Source organism: Pyrus communis, chromosome 9 (genome assembly GCF_041283825.1).
Source record: "Pyrus communis isolate YQ-2024b chromosome 9, ASM4128382v1, whole genome shotgun sequence".
NCBI lineage: Eukaryota > Viridiplantae > Streptophyta > Magnoliopsida > Rosales > Rosaceae > Pyrus > Pyrus communis.
In genome coordinates this window covers 28,664,763-28,688,050 of record NC_142573.1, presented here as the reverse complement: position 1 = coordinate 28,688,050, position 23,288 = coordinate 28,664,763, and the positions used below count along the sequence as shown (strand labels likewise).

Sequence of the window (23,288 nt, the reverse complement as noted above, 5' to 3'; positions counted from 1 at the left end):
TTCAAAGATAGGTTTGACAAACCATATGAAGGAAAACTAGTAGGAGGCCGTGACACCATAGTTGCTACAGGTCCCCCTCCTTGGTTGCCAACATGACTACCACCCATCATAGTGGTGTGACGTTGTGCTTCATGCCTTACCATAGAGAACACCTCCTCAACGGACGGTAGAGGTTGGGTTTGTAAGATATCACTACGAAAAACATCATCCAGACCTACCAGGAAGGCATACACTCAGTCCAGCTCCTCTCTTAGCGTCTTCAAATCTTGAGCACACTCCATCTTAATTGGCCTTCGTTGATCCAACTCCTGCCACACGGATTTGAGATCAGCATAGTACATACCAACCGAACGCCCCTCCTGACGAAGTCGAAATGACTTAACCTTCAACTCATAAATTTGAGAGATATCAGAGTCATCATAGTACGTTTGAGCAACCTCCTCCCACACTTCTATAGTAGTACGAATGTGAATGAAAAAACTCATGATAGCCGACTCCATGGAATTAATCAACCATCCCTTCACAATTGCATTCCCAGTCTCCCATATCTCAAACTCAATACTATCTTCACTAGGTTCCTTGATGCTCCCTGTCACGAAACCCTTCTTACCACGTCTTGCGATATGTATCTCTAATACTTTGGACCAAAGAGGATAGTTTGATCTGTTAAGTTTCATCTCACTTGGCACTACCGAGACATCATTCTAGATTACCACAGAGTTCAGAACAGAATTGTTGGTTGGACCACCAACACCAACTCCAGGCTTCTACCCCGAGCTCCCATTTTCAACGTTCACCATCTTCCTAATATGTTACTCACAACAACGCAGCATGTCTCACAAACCTGACAACTGCTGCCTTCACTGCAACACAACAACAAAGGCACGGCAAGAGCATAAACCACACAACCCTTGCAGAATCACAGCAGTAGCAGCACGATGGATTTTTTTTCTTCTTTTTTTTTTTTTTTTTTTTTTTTTTTTTTTTTAGGAATTAGGGTTACAGCACACCAGGCTCGGATGCCAAGTTGAAATTATACGGCAGGAATTAATCTTTATTATTTCACGAGTATAAGATATATACATCCAGTCCTAATTACACAAGGAAACATATATAAAGGGACACAATCTATAACCTTCCTAAAAGAAAACCCCTATAATATCTACATAATCTTTACATACCCTTTATGACCCACGCTAACACTATATATAAAACATACTTGATAGAGCATGTAGTCGCTTTAACAACATCATTGTTAAAAAAAAAAATCCTTGGGCAATAGCTCAAAGGCTGCCATGTTACATTAGCGTGTATAAGCCAATAATTTTATCCACTATGATTATTTGTAACATTAACATTTATTTAGAATTCATAAATGCATGAAAAAAATTATAGGAACATAAAAATTCCAGAACAACGAAAAACTATGCATGTATTGCTGACTCTATGTACATGGTTCTCACATGCACAAAAGAAGACAAAAAAAATCAATAAGAGCTCCTAGAAGCACATACCAACAAAGAAACAATCAGGTATAAGATGATGTTAAGGATTGAGACAAAACTTATTACAAACAGTTGTAACAAAGCAATTTCTGAATCAGATTGTTTGAGAGGATGGAGAACATAAATTATAAAAAAAGTTGTACATAATAAGTTTTTACCAAAATGTATCAATGAAGAATGGAAAAATATTGAGAATAGAAATGAACAATGAAGAAATACGGGAACAAATCAGTAACATAAGTTGTATAGGATTTGGATGAATGATGTGAGTTTGTTTATATAAATGATTTGGTTGTGTACCAGAAACTTCCCAAAGTGAAGTTACAAATTTTATGCACACTATAGATATCTAGATTATGCAGGGTGGTAGAATACCTTCTAGTTTTCGAAAGCTGGACATATGAATTGTGAACAGCGATGTAACTTTTTTCTAAGGCATTGGAAAAGCTACATTGAAAGAACGGTAAGAAAAGATATTCAGAGATGGATCAGATATGTGTCATTCCGCCTCTTTGTAGAATACAAGGCCGCAATTTGGTGAATTGTTTGGGCTTTGATTATTTAAAGTATCATCATCATTTCCATCTCTCCTCTTCAAAGGAATTCGTTGCTACCAATATATAGATAAAGACTTTTTTCTTTGGACCTGCTGTAACCACATGATAAATTGCTTGGCTGTTCATCGAGGGGTTTAAGATGGATATCCAAAAGCATGAATCTAGATATTTTAACCCCATATATATATATATATATATATATATATATATATATATATTGTTGACATGTTTTGGTTGAACAAAGAACACAATATAAATAGGGGAACCGTTTAATCTATCTAATGATTATTAAAAATGGTGCAAAGATAGATTTAACGATTTCCTTGTCGTTGTGACGTTCTTTGGTTCAATCAAAGCTTGCGAAGTGGGGACAGTTTTAGTGGCAGTACTTTTGATAATACTTTTGGATGCACAACTGAACTCGTTAGTAGGCAGAAAAGTAATTAATCATGTGTTAAGAGCAGGTAAAAAGTAGATAGTGTGCATATATATTGGTAGCAATTAATTCCCCTAAAGAGAAACGTTAGCGAAAACTTTATCCAAACGGAAAACAGTTATGGAAAAAAGAATAAATTATAATTTTTTTTTAATATACCGTTGATTGGCACACAAATGCTCCAGTATAAGAAACAATGTAGATGATTGATTGTGTAGCTAAGTGAGTCATGAAGAGTAAGAGTAGCAGCAAGGCAAAAGAAAGGGAATAAGAAAGAAAGGTTGTATTTGAACAGATTGATTACCTAATTTGCACAAAAAAGGAAATCAACATTAATATATTGTCTAAGCAATCAGAATATATATATATATATATATATATATATATATATATATATAATCATGAATTGATTTACAATTTCATAAAGTTTAGGATTTACGAATTTATTTGGTAACTTAGCTAAAATGATAGAATCTATATATGTTGCAGTATAACACTTAAATTTTGGTTTCAACCATATCAGCATATGAGAATGAGGTAAACATCTCTTTTGAAATTCAATTGTGCAAACATCTGTTTACAAAAAGAACCAAAAGAGATAACAAAAGACAAAAAATGGAAAAAAAAAAAAGTTAGGTTCACAAAGAAAAAAAAAAGACTACATAAAAAAGAATTAAGTTTTCAGAACTCACTTGCTTCAACTTTTCCAAAAGGTTCTCCAGATTTGATGAAATCAAGCATATGATCAAGTTTCATTTTAAATATTCTAGAAATTATATTAGGCATGTCCTCAAGTTTGAAACCCGGTTTTTTTTTCCTTTCAAATTCTCTTACAATTTCTGGCCATTTCACGTTACATGTAAATGTTATAAACAAATCAGGATGACCACATTCTCTACAAATAGCGATAGCATCTTGATAATTATTGATCATATATCTAGGACTTACTGTATATGAAGCAGGCAACACAATTTTTTGTCCCAATTTATTTGCATCATTATTGCCTCTCGACATTGCATCATAAATTCCTTTGTAACTTTCACGTCTCTATTTTTTTTTATTTTTCCTAATGTAATCCAACCTATCTTCTTCAAGTGTTGCATAAGAATCAACCAAATATTGTTGAAATGTCTACCTCCCTTTAACAATGTAGTTAAGCACGGTTCTCTTTCTTAAAATTTGATAAGCAATATAAGCTCTCATGAGCACTCTTTGTCTTTTTGTTTTTGGCCCTTTATAATTTTCATTCCATTTTAAATCAGGCTTATACCCATCTTCACCATACGGAAAAAGAATAGGATACTAAAGAGCCATAAATTTTGGATTCAATTTTGTAACACGTTTTAATCCTTCACTTTTAGAATCTATAATGATGTCTCTATTAGAATCAGACAAACCTCTATCACCAACTATTAAACCACCTATTTCATCACATGTTGGTTGATCATATTGCTTGCTATCATTTGGTTGTCTGCCTAATAAAGACATTCTTAAATTGGTAAGACCATCAATTTCAAATTTATCTCTCACTGTTCGAAAAAGTTTGACTAACTTGTTTGATTGATCAAACATTTTAATCAACCCTTGAACAATTGATGCATCAAGTCTTCCATTTTGTCCATCAGAATTGAAAGCTCTAAGACGATTTTGGACTTCATTATACGTATCATAAACATATAACTGAGCAAATTTTGGACACTCGTTATCAATAGGCAAAAGAGATCCCATCAAATGACAAACTTGACCATTAATCTCAAAAATGTAAGGACTTGATCCATCATTAATTGAGTGATCAACTTTTGCTCCCATTGAAGTAAATGAAAATATAGAATTGTAAGCCCTAATGTTTTCTTGAAATGATATACTTTTTGGACATTCATTTGGATCAAGCAAACAATCTAAAAAAGCTGGTGTTGGTTTTGGAGCGTCAAATTTAATTTTTCCTTGTTGACAACAAAGAGTGAAAACAGGTTCAATTTTTTTCCAACTTTGTTTAAGAGACTCTCTTAACAAAAAAATATGAACCACAATTGACACATTTATAATTCTTGTGACCCAAATCCATATAATGTTGCACAATGCCTACAAAAAAACACACCACCAAAAAAAAAAAAAACAAAATAAATAAGAATAGAAACAAGTCAGCACTAGGGTATGGATACTTAATATCAAACCCCCAATGTGATTATACCAAGTTATATGATTCAATTGAGTTGTATAGGAATGCCTTCCATCATTACGCTCGATACTTCGGTCGAAGATTCCTGAATGATATCTTAGAGTATTCTTCCTCTCTTAACGAGGATTATAGATGCCTTGTTGATCATTCACATGCCTCTAAGAATAAATTACTGACCGCAACAATGCATAGAACACATCCAAGATGAGATGTGGTCACGTCTCATTATCAAATGATCAGTAACGTATCCCCAAGACAACTATGATGTCTCAGGTCAAATGATTACTTACATTATTACAACTAGCAGAGTTACTTGCTTGACATATGAGTAGACCTCCATGTAAGTACTCTCGTTTGATTGTATTCAGTGAACTCATTCCCTTAATGAGCACCTACATACTTGTCTTAGTGTCACTACATGAATAGCTTGAGACTTTCCATCCTTCCCATTTGAAGCAGACATAGGACGTACTAGTCTATCCGGATTGTCAACGTCCCTCTAACAATCATATGACTAGGAACCTTTTTGGACATTATGGTTATATGAAGAAGGTCTCTGTAATCTAACATCTTTAGATTACTTCTTCCATCGATCCATTGTCCATGGACTCACTAATTTTGGACATATATCGTTCATTGAGATAGTTCTAATAAGTGACTTTGCCTTTTGTTGTATTAGAGTTATCTATACATACAGACATTGTCCTGAAAGGTTTCTTCCAAAGATTGACTTTTAGGGCATAGCTCCAACTAAGTGAACGTGTTTTCGTGCAGAAAAACCTCAGGGAAGATTTCTCAAATTTTTGGAAAAAGCTAAAACCATGGCCGTTAGGCCACTTTCAGACCATTTTCCCAACCAATGCCGGTCACAACTAGGCTTCTAATTGATATATTTCTATTCATCACATTCCTAACTTTTATTTGATTCTTAAACGGAGCTTTGAAATTTGGAGCTTTGAACTAGCTATGGTAAGTATTTTCATACTATACGTAGTATGTTATCTTTGGAAACTGTACTTGTTTTACGGCGAGGGGTTATTATGATTTCGAAAAGGTTTTTACAAAGCTTTGTTTTTAGGCCCACTCACCCTTATTTTTCGCCCCTCCAGGTTTTAGTAGTTGAGCTTTCGTGTCGACGAGGATTCTTAGCAAATATTGGTATAGGAGGTTTTTTTCAAGGGTATAATTCTCAATCCACTCTACTATACTTTACTTATACTCTGACATCACGTGTGAAATGGGTTCATTCCCGCTCACTAGCACACTCTTATATCTAGGCACTTTTAGGTTTAAATTTATTTACATTTTCCACGTCACTACACTTTATGGCTTCGTCACCCACCTGGTGTCGGTTAGCATAGCTTGATTCAGAGTCCAGGTGGACATTCCGGATCGAGGTGTGTCATTCTTCTCCAATGACCTAAATAGAAGCCCCACTTACCTTCTCCATGATCTCCAGCCTTAAAATCCCAGAAAATCTCACTTCTTAACAAAAACCTCACTGTAATTTCTTTGAGGAGTAATTACTTTTCTAGGAATCTATCAACTGGGTTTAATTTCGTTGAAGTATTGGATGATTCTCCTTCAATATCCTCAACGGGACTCTGCCCTTTGACTTTGGCGGTGAAAACCTGCGCTACTTGAACCTCTGCAACAACAAAATCTCTAGAAAAGTTCCAATTGGTTTTGAGAAAATGGTTTTAGAAAACTCCACTATTAATCTCTCCTTCAACAACTTGACCGGAGCGATTCCAGTCTCACAATTAAGGACGATCAGGATTATCCAGACCCATAATTTCAGACAGGGCAAAAAAGGGTTTGTCAATGCATTCCCGTTTTTCTATTTCTAGAAAGATAAATAGAGGGTTCTGGGCTTGTTCGGAGGGGATGAAGAACGAGGGAGGTTGAAGCAGGTGTGGGGATGGGAGTGAAAGTAGAACTCTCTCTCGTCCTATACCATTTCCATTTTCTCCTCTTCTCTCATACTTTTCATTATATATACCACTCCCATTTTATCCTCTTTTCTCATAATTTCCATCATGTCTTTCTCTATAAGAAAATTAATATAAGATGTTGACGTGGCTTAATCATGACCGTTCAAATAGGAGGGGAGGGAAGATAAGGGGAAAAAGAAGAAGATAAGAGAATCTTATTCCATGAGAAGAGGCCATTTTATTTTTGAATCACCTGAAGCTTTGTTCTCAGTTGCATCTTTGTTCAGAGACAATAATCAGCAAGCTTTCAAATTGTTGAAGAAGAAACTTGTTCATTAATAACAACCCCCAATTATGAAATTTGTAGATTCCAAAAAGAAAGAGTTGGTGGCCAATGCGGTGGCTGGGTTCTGAGCGAGGGTGAAGAACAAGTGAGGTCAGGGCAGGCATGGGGATGGGGGCCCACTCTTTATTTTTTTTAATTTTTATTTGTTTTAACTTTTTAGTATATTTTATTTAATTAAAATTTTCTTAATATTTTTTTAGACCCACATAAACATAAATGTAGTACTAGCACTGGTCACGTCATCATTTAACGGTTTATTTAATTAATAAATTTTTTATGAATGTGTGAAATTAAAATGAATTAATTACTAATGTATGAACGTAAAACTTTAATAAGAGAGGAATACTAAGTTTTAACCATCTGATGAAACAAACGAAGCACATCACAAACCTCACTTTTATTTTTCAACACATACAACCACGTTATAGAGGTGCAATCATTCACGAAAGTAACAAACCACTTAATTCTCGAAGTATTACTAACATGGGAAGGTCCCACACATCAGAGTGTACTAGCACAAAAGGAAAAGACCTTATATTCATACTTCAAGGGAATGAAGCATGATGACTTTTGGCTAAAATACAGACTTCACACTTCAATTCTAAGTCTTAAATACCACTTAACATATCCGGTCAAATATGTTTTACATAACCCAAATATGTGAAATTGGTATTAGGTGAAATATCCTATAAATAAAAATTATAATCTGCTCGACTGACTAGTCAAACCCGCTAGTCAACTAAGATAGATTTGTTAGTCAATAAATCAAATATTTAATTACCAATTTCTGTTCTCACAAACCATCCTAGTCAACAAGGCTGCAGTTCGTTGCAAGTTATTAATGTGTCAAGCGGGCAGGATTGTGAGCACATACCATTTAAATGTTCAACAGATATATGTATCATGTATGTGTACTGAGATGTGTGACACAATAACAAGAACTTGAACATAAGATATTTTTCGCTGGAAAAACACACCTCTAGGTAAAAAAATCAAGGACTTTCCACTAAATTCAGTCCACTAGTGTAAACAAAGGTTCATATAAAGATCACACAAGCTTAATTCCTAGATCCCTATCTATGGAGTAGCTTTACCTTTATGCAACTTTGCCTTACATAAGATGGACTCCTTCGAACTTCAAGAAGTGGCAGCTCTTCCTGAGCTCATCACCATGTGGCACCAAGATCAACACAATCAATGATGTGATATGATTTTATGATATGCATATGAAATCTAGATTTAAATGACCAGTCAGATTCTGCAGTCAAACAATTGAAGGAAGAATCTAACTTGAATCCAAAAGCTTGGTCTAAAATCAAATTTAAAACTTAAAACCAAACCAAGACTATAATGCAAAACCTTAAAACAATGCTACCCTAATAGACAATGATTGGGTGTTTAATGCATGAGGAAGATTTGGCAGTTAGGGTTTCATTTATGGAGAAAATGCAAGCTCAAAGCCCTTAAGGCAACTCCCTCTCTTTCTAAAACTAAGTTCTAAACCCCAGAAAACAATCTGCAACCCTAGAAGCAAATATACCCAAGGAAATCTGATTTTCCATCAACCAATTTGTCCCACAAACACTTATCGGCTGCAAAAGAGATCTAGGCAAATCAATGACCAAAAATTGACTACCAGCAGAAAGGTCTCAGTCAACCCATGTGGGCTGTCTTAATCTGTGTGCCTAGACATCTGAAATTCAACACCCAAAATTGACTAGACAATCAAACTAGACAGAATGCAACACAAATAGAAATATGAAATGCACATGCATGAACATACATTATGAAATGCACATGCATGAACATACATTTTGAGCTGAAATGTGCCACTTCATGAACATTTCCTCTAGCAACAACAGCCCATAATCAGAGTATATCCTAAAGCTAGATTGAGCATGTATAATGGTTCATTTACAATATTTGATCTAGGTAGATCAATGACCAAAAATTGAGTACCAGCAGAAAGGTCTCAGTCAACCTATGTGGGTTGTCTTAATCTGTGTGCCTAGACATCTGAAATTTAGCACCCAAAATTGATTAGACAATCAAACTAGACAGAATGCAACACAAATAGAAATATGAAATGCACATGCATGAACATACATTTTAAGGTGAAATGTGCCACTTCATGAACATTTCCTCGAGCAACAACAGCCCATAATCAGAGTATATCCTAAAGCTAGATTGAGCATGTGTAATGGTTCATTTACAATATTTGACAATAAAAGCCAAACACTTTACAAGATGCATGCCATAAACGTTGATGCAACAACAATACCTTCTGTAGATTACTATTACATGAAGCACGAACCAAATTAGCTATTCCAGGAACCACATCATCCACATATTATAGCACATCTTTCTTAGTATCACACTCAATGATCTCCTTTATTTGAATATCCTGAAGCAAGCAAAATGAAGGATACATTACTACAACATAATCCAATTATTCAGTAACTTGTGGTACATATAATAAGTGATGGAACAATGACTATCAATAAATAATTATGTAAGGAGAGAGGGTGTAAGACACATTGTTCATGCTCCAACAACATGAGCAATAGTACTATTAGCAATTACCATACACTTTCTATGAGGATGGATTTAGATTGAAACTAAGGTTTGTCTTAAATCATATGATCTGTTGCACCGGAATCCAAAATTCAATCCGTAATCGCCATTATAATAACACACACGACTGCACACGAGGCCTACTTGCAGTAGAATACTCGTACACAGCACTGTCCTGCAAATAACACAGCACGGCAAAGGACAAAACAACAATTGCAACAACGTCAACCGATTACACGGAAAGTAATTATAGACAGCAATAAACGGCACAACAACAATTGCAGCCAATCCACGCAGCACAACAACACACTGCACCACCAGCACATCATTGCAATTCCAGGCGGCAGACAAACCACGCACGTCACCAACCTGCTGCGGCACAGCAACTGGGCACGGTGTACACACAGTAGAACGGGACCGAGGATCCTTTCCAGATCTCTTTACGAGGATCCAGAGGATTCTTTAGTTGTGTCCATTCATCGTACATTATGCGGTCAGAAATTATTTTAAATTTTTTATTCAAAATTGAACAAAAATAATACTTGCCAAAAACTTATCACACGATTTACGATGAACGAACACGATTAAAATATCTCTTAAATCCTCACAAAGAGAATTCGAAGAAGATCCTCATACGGAGAACGGTACACAATAAAACAACTGTTTGACAAACTACACCAGCAAGCAGCAATTGGAATACCTGCCCGAGTACTTTCGTTGTATGTTATTATTAGGGTACAATAGCAATTGCAAAGGGAACACACACCGATACACGGACAAAATAGCATAAAAGAGTACAAACTTTCACACGGCAAAACAAAACCAACCCCCTTCCCACACGCTGCAATTCAATACAACTGCGATGTACACACACGGCACAAGTGCAAAAAACACACCGATTGTGCAGTTTACTATTTGTAATTAGGATCGAAACCAATCTCTTGATGGCAAGAAGAAAATCATTAAAAATGCTTGGTTACTTTATTCATCCTCTAGAATTTATAATATATAGGCACATATGCCTTATTCTATAAGGAATATAATTAAGATACGAAAACCAAATTCTAAAGATTACAAATCCTAATCCTACCTAAAATAGAATTCTAAAAATATCCACAATTAAGACTTAAATCAACAAAAACTTGAAGGAACAGAAAAGTAGAAAGCAAGCAAATAAGAAGAAAATGATTTAGCTTGGATTCATATTCTTTTTCGTTAACTTTTCCACCTCGATAATTCCCCTCTGCCTCTGGTAACACTGGTACTATCAGCACATTATATTAATTCTTCTTTTGAGTTATGGTTCTCTGATTTTCTATTGAATAATAAATCAGCAGTTAGGAGAATCACCACGTGAGTTTCGGATTCGGACTTGTAATTGAAGGAACTGATGTTCTGAGGAAATATGAATCCCAAGAAACAAGCAGGTCAGATGTCCCTCATTTACCATGCAAAACCGTTAACCGTGGAGAGTTGCTTTTTCATGGCATAAAGTACAACTGTGGAACGCAGCTTGCCGGTGTGTCCACTCCAGAGTTGTTCTTAATTATGTATATTAATTATTTTGTGGAATATAGTTTACCGATCATGCATCTACGTTTCATTGCTGCCGAGAAAAGTTCAAATGCCAATACATAAGCTAGAATGGAGTTGCTCCATATGTCCTGTTGCGCAAAACAGTCTCTTTTATACAAGAACCAGGAGTCAGTTACACAAATTATTCTTTGAACTCTATCGTTAGTGTAATAATAAGCTGGATTCATAAAGATCCTTAATTTCATTTATTTCACCAAATTACCGCCAGCCTTGATTAGCTGAAATTTGCATTACAAGGTGGAAATTGTGGCACGGTAGAAGACCTATGCTAGGACTACTGTTTCAACGGTATTTGACTGCATAAATTGTTCGAGTTGTTGGCCTTCTTCCCCTTCCCATATCTCAGGCAATGCTTCTTTAATGTTGTGGATACTACTCAACGCATGATCTGCACCGGGCACTAGTACTGAGCTCCCCACCTGCCATAAGTTTTTCCACTTAATTGTTATCAGAAAACCTCATTCAACTTCAATTAGTTGAGTTGCTTGTTTAATTTATTTGTGATATGCTTTAAGTTTCCATCCTTGAATGCTTCGATTGATCTATATTTTTTACTAGTTGCATGTAGATAGTTCTTACAATGACTGTATGAAGTCCTGCTGCCTTCCCACTTGCTATGTTTCGAGCACTGTCATCAAAGAAAATCTGAGAACAGAAGGGGAAAATAATCTCCATTATACAGCTTCCTCTCTGTTTGAAACTAAATAAAATGAAAGGGTTAAACTTTGTTTACTACCCTCATGTTTCATGGTTTTTAACATTTAGTACATCAAGTTTTTTTCAACCCAGACTGGACGCCCATGTGGACAATGACGTGGCGCCCATGTGGACAATAACTGGGCGCCACGTGTCATTAAAAATATTTAAATAATTAATTAAAAAAAAATCATCCCTCCCCCCAAAAAAACCCAAAAGAAGAAGAAGAAGAAAAAAAAACCGAATCTGCAACCTAGAAGAAGAAGAAGAAGAAGAAGAAGAAGAAGAAGAAGAAGAAGGAGGAGGAAGAAAAAAAAAAAAAAAAAAAAAACAGAAAAACCGAATCTACAACCCAGAAGAAGAAGAAGAAGAAGGAAGAAGAAGAGGAAGAAGAAGAAGGAAGAAGAAGAAGAAGAAGAAGAAGAAGAAGAAGAAGAGAAACAAAAAAAATAAAAAGAAAAAAAGAAAAAACAGCAGCCCAAACCCAGTTCGTTCACACCCCCCCGGGCCCTGCGTTTCAAATCTGCAACCCAGAAGAAGAAGAAGAAAAAAAAAACAGCAACCCAAACCCAGCTCGTCCCCCACCCTACCCCGCGACCGTGAACCTGAACCCAGACCATGAACTGGGTTTTCTTTTTCCTTCTTCTTCTTCTAGGTTGGGGGCGGGACTGGGTTTTTTTTGTTTTCCTACTTCTTCTTTTGGGTTCTTGTTCTTGTTCTTCTGGGTTGGGGGTGCGGGGGGAAGAAGGGATGGGGTTTTTCTTTTCTTTTTTTATCATTTTTTTTTAATTTAATTAATTTTTTTAATATTTTTTTAATGACATGTGGCGTCCAATCATTATCCACATGGGCACCATGTCATCATTTAATTGGAGAACCAACAGTTTGACTAACGAATATATGAGACTATCCCAAAATTAATACTTAAGGTATGACTCTGGGATAAAAAAAAACTTGATGTACTAAATGTTGAAAATCACGAAATATAAGGGGTAGTAAACAGAGTTTAACCCGAAAAATTTAAAGCGCGACGTTCCATGTCTAGCTAAGAAAGCATTGAATGATCGATCTTACTGTTTTCTTTGGATCAACATTTGCAATACGAATAGCAGCTTCAGTTGCTTTCACAGAGGGTTTGCAAAGGATTGGTGACTTGGGGGGACCGATTAGACTAGTAACGGTCAAGTCAGTGGCTCTAGCCTCCAGTGCCTGTTTTGGGAAGACCGTACGGAGGTCATCTGCTGCAGTAGGAGTACTGCTCATGCAATTAAGTACTTCTTCTGCTTCATCATCAAGATTATGAGGAGGGTTAAGAGTTTCAAAGCATATGATGCCTTCAAAACAATCTTCCAAGCCCAACCTGTTGAGAACTTGAGCTGCATGCGCCCTGTCTGCGTTAGTAAAGATCTGAAACCACCAACACAAAGAAGCATCTTAATAAATTAGTTTACATAAACAAAGAGACCGACTTGATGACTATATGTAACTATGTCATAGATATGCGCAGGATGAATTGCAGGTCATCTAAACAAGCTTTAACAAATTTAATTCATTAGTTCACGTACTATTTTTCTCTGGGGCATTGATAACAGAAGGTTCCTTAACACCAGATCGTGCGTCAATACGCCATAGGGCAGTCTACCGTGGACATAGGCATGAAACTCATCGTTGTCAAATTCGTAACCAAGAGCCTGGATGAATATGTAGTGTATATATATATATAGAGAGAGAGAGAGAGAGAGATTAAGTGGGACTATACATCAAAATTCAAGGTATACATATATAACTATGATTTGAAGTGAGATTGATAGAAAATCTCGACTCCACCAACTTAAAGGGGAATGCAACTGCAAGGACAGTTCGCTAGTGATCTGTAAATTTTACCTTTAGACCAGCCATGGTTGTCCCGTATTCCCGGTATAGGTCCAGGCACATCCTTGGTACCTCACCTTCTTCTATTTGCAATTGCTGCAGCATGAACTCTGCAGTAATTGCTCAACCTCGATCATCAGTTAATACTGTTTAATGTAGTTTTGGCTATAACTTATAATAAGTAAATACATTATCGATATATCTGATTCATATATATATACATATACGTACCTTCAATATTCTTGCGACATGCCAAGTTGAGGCCTGAGCTCAGGGGATAAAGAGTATCATCCAAATCTGCAGAATGTACATTTAATAGTCAAATCCAGAAATCTTAACAAAAATACATTAATCACTTAATTAATCAAAAGGGTTTGCAGTAAGAAAGAGTCGAATTAATATTGACAACAAATCCAGAAATCTTAACAAATTAACGTTTCACATTGAATGATTTGTATCATACCAAAAAGCAAGCAGTCATATTTGGCTCCACCGGACCTCCCAATAGCAGCATCCATCTTCAAGAATATACCTGCAGAACAAGCTGCCGGTTCCACAAATTAGTAGGAGCTAACGATTAATTTGAAATAATTTAAGTTTGCAATAAGAAATCATAAGAGCTATTTCCTATTTGGAATTAATCCTGGCCATCTATCTAATCCTTCTTAGTTCTTACGTACGTTAATGATGAACATACATGAATGCATGGCAATTTCATTTGAAAGTGGAAACAACACTTGCAAAACAAAGGACCAAAATAGTATATATATAATGAAAGCATGATGTATTAATAGGCAAGTCTATGTATGATCAGTAAATTAAAACGCCGAAAGATTATAATATATAAAATTCAATTATCTGTACATGGAGATGGAGTAGGAGACAGTGAATCATGCAACATGTATAATAGAAATTTAAGATTATGTTATTACCTTGAATACGTAGCAGATCAAGAATGACGAACAGATAACTCTGGTATATCGATGGTTATTGGTTACGGCCAGGTACTGTGCATATATACAGATATAAATTCTTGAGGAATGTGCATGCTCGTCGCGGTACCATCAGAGGTGGTGATACAGCTGAATACTGATGGTGATATGGAGCATATATATTATTCAGGAAATATATTATATTCTCTGTGGAGTGTGGACCGTAAACCATATATGCTTGTTCTTTGCTTCAAGGCAGCTGTCTCTTTCGATCCATATATCTCTAACAAAACGTGCCATATGGAGGCATATTCCATATGGGTTTTGAATCTTATTATATGCAGAAATAAAATGCTCTCTATCTCTCTCTCTCTCTCTCTCTCTCTCTCTCTCTCTCTCTCTCTCTCTCTCTCTCTATATATATATATATATATGTATGTATGAGCCACTAATATGCATGCATATATGCTTCTCTAACTACTTGATTTATCTCTTAGATCTTTTTCGACACTACTCATCAGCATGAGAATAATCTATAATATAAAAGTGAAATCATGCTAAAAATTAATAAGAGATCATATATATACGTGTGGATATGTGTATGTACGGATGTGTGTGTATGTATAGATACTGATGAGGATTTTTTTTGGGGCAAAATTGTTGAGGAATTTAAGAATCAAATTAAGATATGTGGGAGAATTCATGCTCTGTTTGACACCGACAACCTGTAAGTGGTGGAGTGGAGTGGGAGTGGGGTTGTCAAGATGAGGAGACTATTCCTTCCTCTCTAACATGGTGGCTAAATGGAATAAACGCATAATGCAAATGCCTACATGCATAATTCACATTATTCATGTTAGACGATTACATCACTTGGCATTATTCTACAACTTATGCTTATCAGTCATGACTGCTGTCTCAGCATTTTGCAACCAAACTAGGCTAGCTAGTACAAGTGAATTATCCCACGAATAATGATACCATCCATCTCTATCAAAAAGCGTGTCAACAAATTTGTATTATAATTTATACCTGAAAGAATTTTTCTTCCCTATTGGATGTTAAAAAAAAAATAAAAAAAATAAAAAAAAAAAATTAGTGTTGGATACAAAATACCGTATGTGATCTTTATATATAAAGCCAGTAGCTTCATTTTGGGGCCACAGCTTCATAAAAAATAAAGGGATAAAAATGCCTCCCAAAACAAAAAAGTTCAAAAATAGCTTAAAATAATGCAACAAATAATACAGGAGTGTTTTTGTCATATAAACAATATTTCTTTAATAATTAAATTTTTAGTACAGTATTTAAAAAAAAAATTTAATTAGTACCTCACAATAAACTAACTGTTACACACCATCCTAATTTTAAAAGTAGTTTTGGATTTTTATTTAAAAATTGTTTTAAGGGCCTTAATAGGTGTGCCCATAGGCCCACCTTGTTTTTGTGTCCCACGGCCTCCCTCCTCGATGTGCTCCCCCGAGCTCTCTTTCTCTCCTTCAGCTCTCACTCTCCCTTATCTCTCCCTCTCGACTCTCTGCAACTCTCTCATTCCTTCTTCCCCGAACTCACACACACACACACACACACATACATACACGCAGGTAGCCATCGCCACGATCACACCATCACCATCACTCGGACCTTCCCTTCTACCCCTCACCTCTCTCCTCTCTCTCTCTCTCTCTCTCTTTGGCACTGTACACAGTCACTGTGCAAGTGATTTCTAAAGAAGGTAAGTCGAACCACTCTTCCATCTTTCTCCCTAGTAGTCTAGAAGGCTTAGCGGTTGCTAAAAAGTGGTTTTTGGTGAAGGTTTGGACATGAAAACAACTCAGGGAGCTTTCCCCAGTTTTCCGCGCGAGCACCGCCCCTTTCGAGGCAATTTTCAGCCAAATCACGGCGATTTGGCCGGTGTGCCAGGCATCAATCTCTTCGTCTCACTGAGTACTATAACTTTCCTTTTTGTTTCACCCAATTTCGTTGAGTATTGAAGAAGTTATACTCATTCGAGTCGTTTTCGGGCGAAAACACGAAGAGTTAGACGCGTATGAGGTACCATTCTCTTCATCTCGTCGAGAACTATGATTTCCATTTTTGAATCACTCAATTTCATTGAATATTGACAAAGTTACGAACGTTTAAAGTTGTTCAATTTTCCGGTCGAAATCTGGCCTCCTTCTTCATTAGGGTCCGGTGACCCACAAACCTTAGACCCAAAACCCTTTTTACCCAGTCCAATCCTTTGGACCGGGCTACTGAGCCCAAGCCCTCTTAAGCCCAAACCCAAAACCTCCCAAACCTAAATCTGAATTTAGTCTCAACCCTTTTAGCTTGAACTCCTAACCCTTTGTCACTTAGACCTTTAGGCCATCTAAAACTCGGGCCTTAGGCCCATGACCCCCCAAAGCCTGAACCACTTTTATTTATTTATGTATTTTATTTGTTTGAAACTAAACCTAAACTCTTAAAGCCCAACCCTTTTAAAAGCCTAACCCAAACCTTTTTAATCTAGGGCCTTAACCACTAAACCCTTTATCCTTTCAAACCCTAAACCCTAACATGCCCAAACCTTTTTTAGGGAATATTTCTTTAGGAAATATTCCTTTGGAGAATATTCTGTTAGGGAATATTTCATTAAGGAATATTCTATCAGGAAATATTCTCTAGAATATTCTATTGACTTTTACGAAATTTAACTGGAACCCTTCTTAGCATATTTCGACGTCCTGAATCCGTTTCCGACGTCCATTTTCCCAAATTCAATTTCTTTAATATAGTTTTATTAATTGGAACCTTTATATGCTTAGGAGCAAATTATTTGTGACAATTTCGTGTTCCCTAGTTTGACTGGCTCTTCGGCGACTAACTATCTGTGAGTGGACCCCTTCTAAAAATGCATGTTTTAACAGTATAAATGCACACATGAAAATCATTATTTAATGATTACGTTTTGTTAAACTGTTGAACAACAAAAATATACAACGTAAAAAAAATAAAATCCACACAAATTGGGTCAAACTACAAGACAAAATAAAAATGTAATTCAGCCCAAAAGATGAGGATGGACTTTACATATAATAATAAAAGTAAACAGGATGTGAATCCCTTCCTATAAAAGGGAGAAACGTGGAAGAGGTTAAAAGAAAGTGGTAGAAAACATGGCCTCCACCTCCCCCACGTAAAAAACTCTAGAACCTTCCCAGGATGCCTATAAATAGGCATCCGCTGCAGCAAGAAGGAGACAGAAAAAGAGGGGGGATAGTCTGCAGAAAATAAGAAAAATTTTGAGAGAAAATATCAAAAGCAACGAAGTGCTGCCAGGAAAGTGAACAAGGAGTTCAACCATTCGTGCTTTCGAATCAAGTTCCAAAGAAGAACATTCATCACCAGGTATGAAACAAGTTCTGTTAATTTATTTATCTCTTTTGTTTAATGTTGTGTTGTAGACAAAGGTGAAAAAATGGGGCATAATCAACTACCTAGAACCTGTAATCTTCAAATTATACAAGAAATTTGCCAACAAACCACCATAAAAGGTTTCTGTGCAAGGAGGGTTTCTTAAATGGTAGCCCGACTACTCTTCTATACCTGCAACAACAACACGAAGTAGTCCAAAAAAGTAGCCACATGTTTTCCTAGAGAGCAAAAGTACACAAGAGTTTCACTCCTCGCCATTGCCGTCATTCCCATGAATTTCTTCGGGGTGGCCTAGATCATCCCGTGAAGTTCCAATCAAGTCTAAGTAACCCATGCTTGCTGTCCATGCCAAGGAGGAAAGGAGCAATTGGTGTTACGACAAGCAAAGGTTTGGCTAAAGAAAAAGCAAAGTTTCATTCGACTCTGAACATTCACGGCAAGTCTTCTAGGTAACATGAATGCCATTCGTATGGTTATCATGTTGGGCAAACTTAAGGAGATTTGAAAGACAACAAAGGATCATTCTAATTGCTATCGGTCAAAAATCAAGCCAAGGAAGCAAATATAGAAAGTCAAGTCTTATATGCAAGGTCATTCTTTGCGGTCCAATGAGAAAATAGGTGCACTTAGGTATCGTTTGGTATGCAAACGGGACGGAACGGAATGGGACGGGACGGGACAGGACGGACCGAAATGGAGCGGGAGCAAAGATGCTCTCGGATGGAAACAAGGAGGAAGAAGAAGGAGACGGAGAGGTTATAATTTTGTGTTCCACGGATGTGGAACGAAAATTCACCCAAAACTCGTTCCGTGGAACAGCTCGTTCCACTCGTTTTAGACGCACCAAACGTGGGACGGAACGTCTTGTCCCACTCTGTTCCGTCCCGTCCCACGTACCAAACGGTACCTTATGGACAAATGAACAAAGGAAAAGAAGTCAAATACAACTTTTGTTCCCCTTAAGCCGACCCATGCTTGGTCTCTGTGAAGAAAAACAAGAAGGGATCAACATATAACAAAATGCAACTCAAAAGGAAAGAAATTATTCCGTTTTCTTTGCTACTCACGAGTACTAGACGAGGAGAAGGCCTATGCATAAAATCCTATGAAAACTCACTTGGGATAAGAATCCAAGGAAAAGGAGAAATTGGAAAAAATGATGTCTCCCCTTATAAAGTTCCAGCAAAAATGGGATGATGTTTGTATATTTCAAAGCATGGGACTTTATCAAAAAAAAAAAAAAAGTTAAAAGTATGGGTCAAAAATATTGACCAAAAGCATTGAAGTAAGACTGACAGATGCTACAAGACAAAGGGAAAGAAAGGAAACTTGCCAATCTCTAAATAAACAACTAAAGGGGATTTGCTTCTCTGCCATGTGAAGTTGGATTTGAAAGAGTTCAAAGCTATCCCAAGTTTACAAATAAGGAAAAGCTTGCTATCAAACTTCCCAAATTAATTGGGAAACTCATTCACATGGCAACCTTTGTATTAACACCCAAAGAACTAGAAGACAAATCAAAATTACAAAAGATTTTGGGAAAAGTATCACTTTGTACAAGTGTTAATGAGAAAAGATGGCAAGTATCAAAGACAACACATGGATGGGAGCACAAAAAGGGTGTCCAAATACCCACTGTCAAGACTAGCGAAATAATTCTCAACGCAATAGAAATGCCAGAGAGCGATTATTACACACTGAAACATTAAAACCCATTCAAAATACGGCAGATACTATGAGTACGTTACTACAAATTTCCGGGTGCAATTCTCACCTTTGGAGCCATGAATCAACAATTGTCTTCATTAAATTCGGTACTGCAAAATGGTTTGTCCAACGACCATGTCAAAAACCAAGTCAAAATGGTACTGAAAGCTACTGATGATAAACGACAAGTTATATAAATTTAGACTACGGAAGTTACCAACATCAAATTAGGCTTATCATCTACCATTACAAAAAGGAAGGGTTTTGTTTTTTCAACCCAATCAAGTTCATCACCTGAAGGACACAGCAACAAACCAAATCGAAGAGATGCCGTTGCCCGGGACACCTGGGGGTGATTTTCCTCTGCCAATTTGCAAAGAGATGGGGAGCTGGCATAGGGTCTGGAAAGATATTGGACATTCACTAATGATTACGATATATACGAGATATGTTTTGAGACATTGCACAGCATGCTAGGTTTTGAAAAACCTATTTTAATCATGTTATATGAGTTTTCATAAAACATGGGGATTAATATGTTGATAACTGTTTTTTTTATTATTATTATTATTATTATTATTATTATTATAATATATCAACTTGGTCCACTCATGTTTGTTTTGCACCCCCTTCAGGACTTAGAATCGAGGCATACATTCCCAGCGTCAAGGCACTTCCGCAGCGGCATCTTCGAGTTCTCTTGGTGTAGGACCCATTCTTGTATTCATTCAATTTTTATATAAATTATTTTAATGTTCTAGATTAGATATGTGCTCTGAACACGTTCCTGAAATGCATATTCATTATATTTTAAATTTATAAGTCTTATTTATTTCTTATTCTCAGCATTTGCATTCAAAAAATGGCTTTCGTCACCATCGGGTGTCGACCAACACGTGACCATTTTGATGTCCCAAGGACATCGTGACACACCCTGACCAAGATCAAGGTATGTTGGCCGTCACATGGAAGTGACGTAACCATGTGCACAGTGCAGAAGCTAATAAATAATGATAAAAGTACGAATAAATAAAAAGCCAGCTATACACAAAGTAAATAACATACATGTGCAAGCATAAGTGCGAGAAACAAAGTTCAGAGCACGGAAGACCTAATGCAGTTCGGGCAAAACAACACTAAATAAACACACCCAAAGGTGGTCTTACACTGGTGATAATCTGTTAGATAAGCCGGGAAAATCCTCTGGGAAGCCACCAAAAGCGCTAGCCAAACTAGAACCTGGAGGGGCGTAAAACAGAAAACGTGAGTGGGCAAAAACAAAGCTTTCAACAACCATTTCATAAACAAAGTTCAAACCCCTCGCTGTAAAACCTGTATACTTCCCAAAAAATAGAATATATACATATATATATGAATCATGCTCGTAAACATGCCATACCAAATACCTCGAAATAAAATGCAAGTACTCAAGTAATGCCAAACAATGCCATGTACTCTGTCAGCCGGAGTCACCTAACGTGACCTGTACGGCTGAATCTAGAATTCAAATCTCCAACTCATTAACTATACATGCACACGAGTCGGAACCACTTAAAGTGGTCTGTACGACAGGACTGGGTGTATAATAAGTACGCTCAAGTGCTACGATCACATGAAGACTAGGCAAATAATCGTGAGTCACCTACGAGTCGGAACCACCTAAAGTGGTCTGTACGACAAGACTGTGCACCTAACTTGGATCCAAGATGAGCGTGTGGTGTGGGAGGTGAACATCAAGTGAAGGATTGTGCCCAACTCTGGGCGGGAGCACTAACATCGAGGGTGCAGGTTATGAGCTCTCATGCATCTCAAATCACTACTGAACATAAACATAAACCATAACTTACCTGGCATTTACTTGTGCGTCCGCAGCACCAACACACATATATATATGCAACTAATAATGCATAATTAAATGGACAAACACAATGCATGGCATATAAACGTATAAACGTTTCATTTCACTTTCTGGGAAAAACATAAGTATATAGGTATATACGGAAAACTAAAAGTCCACTCACTGGTATATAGAAGGGCCATAACCCCCTTGCCTCGAGTGACCGCGCTTGTCCCCAGGATAGGTCTCACCTATATGCGAAACAACTATAAATACGTAAATTTTAAAGCACATAACCAACAATACGAAATAACTTCTCATACAATGCTCAAATGGGGTGTATGAATACACCAACGTGATCTACTCAACCTCACGAACATCCCCATATTTTTAAAATAATTTTCCGACGCCGCACGCGCCCTCACGCTCCGGCCAAGGCACGGCCACACTCGCCGCCCACCCGCAGGCACGTGCCTGGCACACTGACGACGTCAGTTAACGATGTCAGGAATATTCCGTTAACTCTGACGGATTCTGTTAACGTCGTTAGGAATATTCCGTCCAAACTGACGGAATATTCCGTCATCTTCTCCGGCCAAAACTTCGTATCTCACTTGTTTTTCAACCAAATTTCACAAAATTGGTACCAAAATGAAGCTTACAACAAGAGGAACAAATCTATACCACTTTCAAGCACTAAAACCCATGGAATCTCGTCGGGAAAATACCACCAACTCCGGCCAAACCTGCAACTCACGATCTCGACGTCCAAAACCTTCAAACGAACCACCCCGAGCCTCCTAAGGACCTCACCAAGCTTCCTAAAAGCTTGAAATTCCCAAAAACACAAGAATTAACGTGTGCATGAACAGTGACCAAAATCGGGGATCTCGAGTTTGACGTGAAAACAAAGGTATCTTTACCTGAAATGGGTATGGTTGAACTCCTAAGGACCTCACAAGCACAACTGTATAATTTGTTTCCTCGATCTGTGAAGATTTCAAGGGTTTTGGGTGTTGTCCGTACAAGAAGATAGGAAAGGGAGAGAGAGAGGGACTCGGGACAGGGCATAGAGAGAGGAAATGAGTGTGGTGTGTGTGTGTGGTCCAAACTCCACCAACCAAAGCCCAAAAATGACCACACAACGAAACAAACATACTAGGGGCAAAACAGTCATTTCACCCCTACGGTACGAAAAGTCCGGGACGAGCTGTCACACATCGAGATCGGGGCGTGTCACTAACAATAATGCGATTCAATTAGTTGTTTATTAAATATTATTTTCTTTATTTTTAAACACGTTGAAAACATCTTAAGAGGCACGTAGTGCCGGTTATAAAAAAGGTCTTTTGCACACGCATAACAATGTGATTCAATTAGTTGTCAAATTATTATTATTATTATTTTTTTTTAACAAACGATATTATCTACATTAAGGGGGATGAGGTGAGCTTAGCCTCACAATGGGCTAGCAATAATGTGATTCAATCAGTAGTTTATAAAACATTATTTTCTCTATTTTTAAACATGTTCAAAACATCTTAAAAGGTGTACACCGCCGGTGATAAAAAAATGTCTTTCGCACGCACACAATAATGTAATTCAATCTTTTGTTTATGATATTGGTCATTTTGGTTTCGGTCTCTAATCAACCTAGTTGTTAGAATGAAACCTTATTTGTTTAAATAGTTTAATCA

At 37.0% G+C, this 23,288-nt stretch overlaps 1 protein-coding gene and 1 pseudogene across 2 annotated transcripts; both read right to left on the bottom strand.

Annotated features, from left to right (window-relative positions):
- Nucleotides 1–233: 233 nt before the first annotated feature.
- On the bottom strand, nucleotides 234–10,018 carry LOC148694546 (uncharacterized; annotated as a pseudogene).
- A 1,250-nt stretch (nucleotides 10,019–11,268) lies between these two features.
- On the bottom strand, nucleotides 11,269–14,770 carry LOC137738758 (Haloacid dehalogenase-like hydrolase (HAD) superfamily protein). Of its 2 annotated transcripts, none has more exons than XM_088699582.1 (8): nucleotides 14,628–14,770; nucleotides 14,159–14,239; nucleotides 13,927–13,992; nucleotides 13,708–13,805; nucleotides 13,389–13,514; nucleotides 12,898–13,230; nucleotides 11,707–11,772; nucleotides 11,269–11,546 (listed from the first exon to the last, which is right to left on the bottom strand). In XM_088699582.1, exons 2-8 carry the CDS (start codon nucleotides 14,211–14,213, stop codon nucleotides 11,391–11,393), a joined length of 900 nt encoding a protein of 299 aa, XP_088555708.1. In that variant the 5' UTR covers nucleotides 14,214–14,239; nucleotides 14,628–14,770; the 3' UTR covers nucleotides 11,269–11,390. The 2 variants fall into 2 exon arrangements, with proteins under 2 accessions (XP_088555708.1, XP_088555709.1); XM_088699583.1 differs by having other exon boundaries at nucleotides 14,159–14,227; nucleotides 14,628–14,715.
- Between the last annotated feature and the right edge of the window lie 8,518 nt (nucleotides 14,771–23,288).

What these genes read in the sequence shown, in the direction of transcription:
- LOC137738758 (XM_088699582.1), bottom strand. Translation starts at nt 14,213, where the DNA reads ATGGATGCTGCTATTGGGAGGTCCGGTGGAGCCAAATATGACTGCTTG. An exon ending in ATATGACTGCTTGCTTTTTG is followed by an intron (nt 13,993 to 14,158) that starts GTATGATACAAA and finishes TACATTCTGCAG; the next exon opens with ATTTGGATGATACTCTTTAT. An exon ending in CAATGCCCCAGAGAAAAATA is followed by an intron (nt 13,231 to 13,388) that starts GTACGTGAACTA and finishes TGGTGGTTTCAG; the next exon opens with ATCTTTACTAACGCAGACAG.